Source organism: Phaseolus vulgaris, chromosome 8 (assembly GCF_000499845.2).
Source record: "Phaseolus vulgaris cultivar G19833 chromosome 8, P. vulgaris v2.0, whole genome shotgun sequence".
NCBI lineage: Eukaryota > Viridiplantae > Streptophyta > Magnoliopsida > Fabales > Fabaceae > Phaseolus > Phaseolus vulgaris.
In genome coordinates this window covers 12,163,584-12,173,152 of record NC_023752.2, presented here as the reverse complement: position 1 = coordinate 12,173,152, position 9,569 = coordinate 12,163,584, and the positions used below count along the sequence as shown (strand labels likewise).

Sequence of the window (9,569 nt, the reverse complement as noted above, 5' to 3'; positions counted from 1 at the left end):
TATATATATATATATATATATATATATTGAGTAATGATACATTGATAACTCCAATTTTTTATATAACCACATTACAATATTCAATACTATTAATTTAATATTTTTTATATAATTTAATTACAAATTCACCCTTTATTATATATATTTATTTCTAAATCCATCACATCAAGAGTTGTATACAATTCTATGAATTGTCAAACTATCATTTTTCATATATATTATACATGGTAAATTTAATATTTTTTTAAAATATATAAAATTTAAATTGTTACTAATATATTTGAATACTTATATTTTAGATTTGTAAGGAATAATTTAAATTATGGTATAAATAAATTTTGACTATTGATAATTTATTTTAAAATTATTGAAATTGAATTTAGAAATTAATATAAAATATGAAAGATTAAATACGTAAATAAGAAAGTAGACAATATTTCAAAATAAATTATCATTATTTTTTAATCAATATATTTGGTCTTTATATATCTAAATTGATTTCTGAATACTATGGTTATTGAATGAGTTTTATATAATATGTTCACTGAATTAATTTCGATATAACATGATGATTAAATTAATTTCTATATAATATGATCACTAAATTGATCTTATATAATATGGTCACTAAAACTTTATATGTAACTTGTTCAGCAAAGTAATTTTTATATATCTAAGTGAAATTACTTTTATATTAATCACTATAAATTAGTTTCTATATAGTAATAACTAAATTAGTTTCTTTAAAATTTAAATTGTTATATAACATTACTTAACTACTTATTACTATTAGATTTTAAATTAATTTTTAATTAAACTAGTAACTAATTTTATCATTTTAAAGATTAATAAATTAGTTTTTATAAACAAATTTTCTTGTATTGCTTATTCAAATTATATACTTTTGAGTACTAATTTTTAAATAAATCATTAACAAAAAATTACTAGGATAAATGGCCATTTCGTCTTTAAGATTTTTGTAAAGGTTGTAACTTTATATTTAGGAAATAGCATAATTATTGAATAATATTTGAATATGAAAAAAAGATAAATAATTTGGTTTTACCACTATATGAGTTTCATCAAAGTTAAGGCTTTTGCACACGAAACGCTGTTAAAATTACACGGTGTGTTATTTGTACACATGGACCATCATATTTAGGGATGACAATGTGGGACGGACAATGCGGATCAGCCTCTGACCCGCTAGTAAAATATGCGGGGCGAGCTCAGTTTTTCAACCCGCTAACCCGCCCTGCATAAATCCCAGTCTGCGTGAGCTGGCTTTGTGACCCAAAAAAAAAGTTTGTGTATTGGCTTGACATTGACAACTTGGATTGCATCCAATGTTATTGAAATGGAAGAATATTAATGTTTTTGAATTAACTATGTTTATTGTAGTGGTGTTTATGTTTAATGTTTTTGAATTAGTTATTTTTAATGTTTTTGAAATGGAAGAATATTAATATTTGATTTTTATCTTAATTGAATTATTGATGTTTGATTATGTTTGAAATGGAAGAAAAAAAATATTGATGTTTGATAGTAGCAAATATAGGTTCAATTTGACAATTTTTTAGCAGCAAAAAATAAAAAACATTTTCATTAAATTTCTAAAAAAACGAATGCGGACTGGTTCGCAAATTTGCGGGCTGACCCTTATGCGGGGCGAGACAGAGAATCCAGCCCGCATTTATTATGTGGGGTGGGTCGACCCATTTTACCATCCCTAATCATTTTGTTGATGAGTCCAATGGACTAAATTGATGACAAAGTTAATATCTATTTTATTTTTTTTACTTTGTGAGATGAATTTAACCTCATGCATTTCTACTCACTAAAGTGATTATGTCACACACTTTAACAGAAGAATTTGATCATTTTCTATTTTAAGAGACAAAGTTTAATGAATACTCATTGAAAGAAGACACATGAAAACTCATTGAAGGAAAATTCAAAACACAATTATTTGTCTACTTCCATCATTGTCTATACATACAAAAACCCTGATAATTTAATTGTTTATGAGTAATTGGAGGAAGACTCAAAGTTTGACAAAGAGGTTAGTGGGAAATGGGTTTTTTACGCTAATTGGAAGCCTCTAAGACTATCGATGAGCATATTGGGGTTGCAGGTTTGACTTTGCAATGTGCAAATTTGATCTTGTTGAAGATGGATGATGCCCCTTCAAGACCAAGTGTTTGATGAAGCCAAATGTGTATTTTTCCTTGGTGTTTGTATTTGCTTTAAGGATGTCTTAGGTGTAGATTAGAAGTTGTTTAAAGTGGGCTTTTTGCTGGGTAACCCACCTCTTAACCCCTGACCATGTGATAAGAGCAAACACAAGTCTTATGAAAATGGTTTTTCACATGTTTTGCAAAAATATCCTTTACTGCATAGAAAATAAATTTGTTATTTTCTAAATGAATAGATTCTTTTCTTAAATTGATGCCTTGATTAAGTGTTTTTTGAAAATCAAGTTTTATGCATCAAGTATCTTGACTAAGTCTTCATTCCTTCAAAACGACTGTGTTTCACTTGTCAAAAAGTTCTTGTTATCGTTTTGAAAATAAATTTATTCTTCTGTAAATGAATAGATTCTTTTTAGTCTGGTGCCATGTTTTTTTAAAAGGTTTCTCACAGCTTTATCCTTGCACCAGGGTGTTTGACTAAGTCTCCTACATCTAACAAAATCTCTCACTGCCTTTGAAAATAAATTTGTTCATTTTATTTTCAATCTGTTCTTTTTGTAACAGCTTTAACTGTTTTTTGAAAGTTTGTTATAAAATGTTTCCTATAAAAAGAGAGTTTGTTCTGGCTTTAAAATGTTGTTGATATAGTTGAGAAAACTGGTTTTTACAATTGAGACAAAAGAGATTTCAGAGGATTGGCACGGGTTCTTGAAAGATTTTTCAAATTACAAAGTGTGCTTGTTCTTGGTTGGTTCTAAGGCTCGGCTAGAGGTGCTATCACTGTGTGAGCAATCTATTCTACTGGTCTAAGGCAGATTTCTGCATTCTCTATCAGGTGTATTCGTTTCATATCTCAATTACTTGTAAAGTGTGTTTGTAAAACTCTTCTTGATAGGGTTTCTTGAAGAGTTGTGTGTGTTGGAATAGTGTTTTTCAGCAAAGTGTGCCAAGTTTCTTGTAGGGTTCAAGAAAAGTGGTTGTGTAAGTATTTTGATTCGTTTGTTCAGTGGATTTCACCTTGAATTAGGTGAGACTGGATGTAGCTCATTTGAGTGAACCAGTATAATCGCTGTGTGTTCAATTTCTTTTCATCCCTGCACTCTTTTACTACTTTATTTGTTAATCTGTCAGAAATTGAATTTGTTCAATTAAAAATAAATCTGTTCTTTCTGGGCTTGTTCGTTCTGTTCTTGATTTCTGGAAAATCTGTTTTGGTTCTTTTAAAAAGTGTATGAACTGTTGAATACAACTGGAACCGTTTGATTGTGGAAGTTTACCCAATTAATTGTCAAGCTTGTAATTGAACGTTTATCACTTGCTTTAAAAGTTGAAGTTCACTGATTTTGTTTTTCATTGTTCCTCTCTAAAAATCAATGTGAATGTAGCTTGCGAATCAATCTGCTTAAAATCAAAAATCACTTAACTATTATAAACGTCTGAATACATAAGCAGTATAAAAATAAATATGTACATTGTTAAATAAATCGATTTATTTTCTTTGTACTGTGCTAAAAACTGAATCTATGAGAAAGTTTTAAAAGCTCAATTCCCCCCCCCCCCCTCCCCCTCTTGAACTTTGACACTATTGAACCCAATAGATCTTAGTGATGAAAATAATAAAGTCACCACACTTTTTTTTTAGTCACACAACACAATATTATGAAAGAGTGAGAAAAGTTTTGAGCTAACACAATTTGGGTTCAAGACTAATATATGACTATTGCATACTTTGTTCTTTGTAAACAAGGATAAGTTTGAAACCCTTATCATGAGGTTGAAATTTAATTTTGAGTAAGTGAATTATAGTTCAAAGAAAGATAAAGAATCAAGCCAATAGAGTAACAAAATGCGAGAGGTAGAGAGAATGAAGAACCCTAATCGGAATGAGAGAGAAAAGAGAGAATAAGAAGAACGAAAAATAAAATGAATTGTATTATGTAAAACGTGCAAATGATTCAGCGTGTCAAAGAGAAAATATAAGAGTGTATATATAGAAAACAGTTCCTAACCGTTAGCAAAGAAATAAAAAATAATATGGGCCCAATGGAGGCCCAAAATCTTAAGAACTAGCTTTAACACCCCCTCAAATTGGGAGTATATGTTGCACATTCCCAGCTTAGATTTAAGAGTGCTGAAAGGTGTAGGAGCAAGTGACTTTGTCAATATGTCTGCAATTTGCATGGCATAAGTGATTGGTAGGAGTTTGAGGAGATAATTTGGTGGAGGTTATTGACTATAAAGGCAATATCTGGGCAAATGTTGGTTAAATAGATAAGTCTTCAAATTAGTCTTCTGTGTGTAAAGTTTTCTTCAGGGTTGAGTTTTGTGCCTTCAGAAGATGAGAGTCTAGAGGAATGTGCCATAGGTGTGGGCATTGGTGTTGAGTCTAGCATTCTAGTCTCTTGTAGGAGATCAAAAGTATATTTGCGTTGACTTAGGTACAGGCTAGTGTTGTTGCAGGCCACTTCAAGGCCCAAGAAATAAGTAAGGTTGCCCAGGTTTATGATTTTGAAGTGATGATCTAGAGAAGCAGTCATGGCAGTGATTTCCTCATTGTCATCACTTGTGAGTACCAAGTCATCAACATAAACAAGGATTGCAGTTAGTTTGGTGCCATTGTATTTAAGGAATAAAGAATGATCAATGAGAAACAAGATGTATTTGTTAGACAAAAGAAAGTATGAGAGTTTGGCATACCATTGTCGACCGGCTTGACAAAAGCCATAAAGAGAACATTGAAGTTTACAGACATGGTGTGGAAAGGGTAGAGAAAGGCCAAGAGGAGGATTCATATAGACTTCCTCATGAAGATCACCATGAAGGAATGCATTGTTTGCATCAAGTTGTTTCAAGGTCCAATTTTGTGATGTTGCAATAGCAAGTAAGAGTCGCAAGGTGGTAAGTTTAGCTGCTAGAGCGAAAGTATCAAGAAAATCTAGACCTTCAGGTTGAGTGAAACCTTTGGCAACTAATTGTTCCTTATAATGATCAATGGTTCTATCAAAATTGTGTTTGACCTTGTAAACCCATTTGCAAGCAATAGTCTTCTTCCCTGAAGGAAGAAGAGTGATCTGCCAAGTTTTGTTAGAGGCAAAAGCAGTAAGCTCAACTTGCATTACCTTTTGTCCGTAAGAATGTTTGGAAGCCTTATTGTAAGAATGAGGTTCAATGCTAGAATTAATAGATAAGACAACATGTTTGAAAGAAAAAGATAAAGCATTATAAGATATGTATTTGTGTACGGGGTACCTTGTACTTACAGTGTTGGATGTTGTATGAAAGTCAGCAAGATAGGATGGTGGTTTTCGAGATCAAGTGGACTGTCTAGGTGGAGCAGAGGGGGTGTTCTCAATGGTGGCAGGTTCCTCGGGCTCATGGTGAGGTGCAAAGTCAAAAGAAATATCATAATTTGAATTATAGTCAGTAGGAACAGGTAGAGATAATGTGTTGGGGCTCCTATCAAGACCATGATCCAACTTATATGGAAAATGGAATTCATAAAAGATAAAATGTCTTGAGATTTCAATGTGCTGATATTCCAAATTTAAAATAATATAACCCTTTGTATTATGGGGAAAGCTAAGAAAAACACCTTTTACAGATCTATCATCCAATTTTTTTATATTTGTAGTAATAATACTAGAATAACAGAAACAACCAAAAAAATTTAGGAAAGAGAGATCATAAGGTTTTCCAAAAAGCTTTTCATAAGGTGTAACATTATCAAGTAGGGGGAGTGGGTGTAGAATTAATTAAAAAAATGGCATGATGAACAACAAATTCCCAAAGTAAAAGAAGAAAATTAGCTTGGAAAAGTAAAGCACAAGTGACATTTAATATGTAATGTTTGCGTTCAACAATACCATTTTATTGCAGTGTTTCTATACAAGAAGTTTGGTGTGTGATGCCTTTGGAAGCAAAGAAATCATGCATATTAAAAATTCATCTCCATTATCAGTGCGAATTATTTTGACTTTAGTATTAAATTGAGTTTCAAAAAATGCTAGAAAATTAATTATGTGATTGCGAACCAAAGATTTATTATGAAACATAATTGTCCATGTATAGCGAGAGTCATCATTCACAATAGTAAAAAATTATTTAAAGTCTTGCATAGAAGTAATTGAACAAGGTCCCCCATATATTAAAATGTAGAATATCAAAGGTAGTAGTAGTAGAGGTACTTAAAGTGAACGGTGATTTTTTTTGTTTAGCACGATTACAAGTATCACATGTGTGTAGTTTGTCAACAGTAATAAACGGATATTGAGTACTCAAGATAGTTAATCTTTCATGGGAAGGATGCCCCATCCAATAGTTCCATAGGTGATCGTCCTTAATATTACAGTTAACAAAAGGATCAAAAGTTTGTGGTAAAGTGTGTGAAAAAAAAAAGAATAGAAGAGATACAAGCCAACAGTGGCTTTAACCATACCAATCTTCTCTCGGGATAGATTGTCATGTATGATACATTGAGTGGAGGTTAAGTTAAAGTGCATCTAAGTTGTAGATACAATTTGGAAGTGGAAATTAGATTTAATTGGAATTGGGGCACATATAACACATCAAAAAGATAAAATTTGTCAGAAAATTTTACTAAACCAAAATAATTAGCAAAAACAGATTGACCAGTTGGCAGATTAATTAAAACAGGTTTAATTTTGGTGAAATGTGTGAAAGCAGAAAGATCAGTGCATACGTGATCAGTGGCACCAAAATCAAGTATCCAAGAATTTTTAATATTAGGTATGAAAGAAAAGGACTTACCTGTTCGAAATTGTTCATTTGGTTTGATGGCGTCAACAAAGAAGGTGCCAACTTGATTTATCTGAGCTTGAGAAGGAGGGGCACCAGGATTGTTTTGTCACAGTATATCAGTCAAAAACTGACATTGTTGAGATGTGAAGTGGATATTTGTGGTGTCCTGCTCTTTTGAAAGGTGCTCAGTGGAAGCATTATCAGTAGTAACTAAATTGTGAACCCTGGGTGGTTGGGTTAGTATTTTGAAATTTGTACAACCATGTTTCTTGTAGCATGTGTCAATAGTGTGACCATTTGTATTACAATAGGTGCATAGTTTTCTAGCATAAGTGAATTTAGAATTTCTAGCATCAGTAGTAGGAAATCCAACTTTTCTAAAGCACATAGTTTCAGTATGGCCATATTTTCCACAAAAATTACAAAGTAAATTATTTGTAGCAGTAGTACGACTATAATTAATACTGTGGATATTGGTAACAGACACAACCGTAGACATTTGTTGTTCTTGTTGCATAACTAGGGAAAAAATTGGTATAGGTGGAATAGGTTCCATTAGTAAAACATGAGAGCGAATATTACTATACTGATTATTTAATCCCCTTCGAAAATGCATGGCACGGTCTTCACACTTTCTTTGATTTATAACAATTTCAACATAACAATAACATTTAACAAGGAAGTACATATAAGGTTAGGTCTAAAATTTTCCAATTCGTCCCAAATTATATGTAATTTAGTAAAATAATCAATCACAAAAAGATCTTTTTGGTTTAAAAAGGCAACCTTAAGTTGCAAATCAGAAATACGAGATAAATCACACTGAGAGTATCGGGTTTTCAAATCATTCCAGATATCAAGAGCAACATCCATCCAAATAGTACTTTACCTAATAGGGAGAGAGACAGAATGAACTAACTAGGAAGTGACCATGTTATTACAACGCGACCAAGCCAAAAAGGTAGGGTTATTCTTTGGTCGACAAGGATGAGTGCCTAATACAAATTTCCAATATGAATTGTACAAGCTAAGCACTTTTATTTATAGCCTAGAGGTGCTGAAATGCAAAGCTAATTAAATTCAAAATTCCCCCCAAATTACATGAAAGTGGCGCCAATCCTAGAGCATGAGGAAGGTGTGACTTCCTCTCTTAGTTTGGCACCTCCCTGTTACATCTACACCTCCCTACTAAACGCACACCCCCCTAAGTTTCCTAAACTAAAGACCTAAAGATGCTTTTACAAAAGAGGTTTCTTATGTTTCCCTCTAAGCACCTTCAAACAAAGAAATTACAGAAAGAGAAAACAAACGTCCATTAGCTCCTAAAGCCTTGAACATGCTCCTTGTAAGCCTTTGAGGTGGGCTATTAACTCCATGAGCGTCCTCCATATGAGCCTCAACCTCTTCTTGCTCTTGATGATTGGCCTCCATGTCCACTTGAGCTTGATCTCCATCAGAATATCTGCAATATGATCTTTTGATCTGCAGTATTCCAATTTGATCATGTTCTTCCCAACTTGGTCTCACTGGAAGTGATATCAAATATCAATGTGTTTACTTCTTTGATGAAAAACCGGATTCTTTGCAAGATTAATTGCAGAGACATTATCAACATAAATTTTGATTGGAACATCTAGATTAAAACCAATTTGAGTCATGATATTACTGAGCCAAATTGATTGACAAGAACTTGTTGTTGTTGCTACATACTCAGCTTCACATGTGGATAATGCAACAATTGACTGTTTCTTTTGTGACCACAAGCAAACAGTCAAGCAAACAGTCTTTCTGAGCATAAAACAATGACCACTTGTGCTCTTCCTCTCGTTTGAATCTCCACCTCAATCACTGTCTGAGTATCTGACAATCTCAATCTTCTTAGATGAAGAGTAAAATAGATCAAGAGTTGTATTACCTTTGATGTAGCGCATAATTCTCTTTACAACTTGTAAATGAACCTGTCGAGGTGACTCCATGTATCGATTGACCAATCCCACAGCATAACATATGTCGAGTCTAGTACAAGTGAGATATCTAAGGCTCCCAACAATCTGCTTAAAGTATGTTGCATTTACAGTTCGCCTATCACCTTCCTTCGTAAGCTTAATTCCAGTTTCAATTGGAGTCTTACTGGGTTTGAATCCTCCATCTTAAACTTCTTTAAAAACTCAGCAGCAAATTTCCTTTGTTGAATGAAGATTCCATCGTCTCCTTGGATGACTTCAATGCCCAAAAAGTAGGACATAAGACCGAGATCAGTCGTCTTAAATTCCTTCATCATGATAAGCTTGAAGGCACCAATCATCTTGAGATTACTTCTGTTAAAAATCACATCATCAACATAGAGACATAAAATTAGCAAATCTCCATAATCATTAGTCTTTACAAAAGACCATGATCGGATGCACATTTTTTGAATCTAATAGCACGAAGAAATGAATCAATCTTTTTGTCCCAAGCCCTTGGTACCTGTTTAAGACCATATAAAGCCTTAGTTAGTCTGTATACCTTCTCCTCTTTGCCAGATTGTATGAAACACGACGGCTGCTTTACATAAACCTCCTCATCAGTGAACTGTTTAGAAATGCATCCTTGACGTCCATTTGGTGAATTTTCCAT

At 32.7% G+C, this 9,569-nt stretch overlaps 1 protein-coding gene across 1 annotated transcript; it reads right to left on the bottom strand.

Moving 5' to 3' along the window:
* Positions 1-5,503: 5,503 nt before the first annotated feature.
* Positions 5,504-9,569, bottom strand: LOC137824570 (uncharacterized). Its single transcript, XM_068630235.1, has 5 exons — positions 9,337-9,569; positions 9,082-9,268; positions 8,525-8,698; positions 8,352-8,432; positions 5,504-5,668 (listed from the first exon to the last, which is right to left on the bottom strand). Exons 1-5 carry the CDS (start codon positions 9,567-9,569, stop codon positions 5,504-5,506), a joined length of 840 nt encoding a protein of 279 aa, XP_068486336.1.

Excerpts from the sequence above, each read along its gene's own strand:
- LOC137824570 (XM_068630235.1), bottom strand. The coding sequence starts at position 9,569 with ATGGAAAATTCACCAAATGGACGTCAAGGATGCATTTCTAAACAGTTC. Across the intron at positions 9,269-9,336 it reads GCATCCGATCATGGTCTTTT|AAGTAATCTCAAGATGATTG; the intron begins GTAAAGACTAAT and ends GATTTTTAACAG. Across the intron at positions 8,699-9,081 it reads AGATGGAGGATTCAAACCCA|AAACAGTCAATTGTTGCATT; the intron begins GTAAGACTCCAA and ends TGGTCACAAAAG.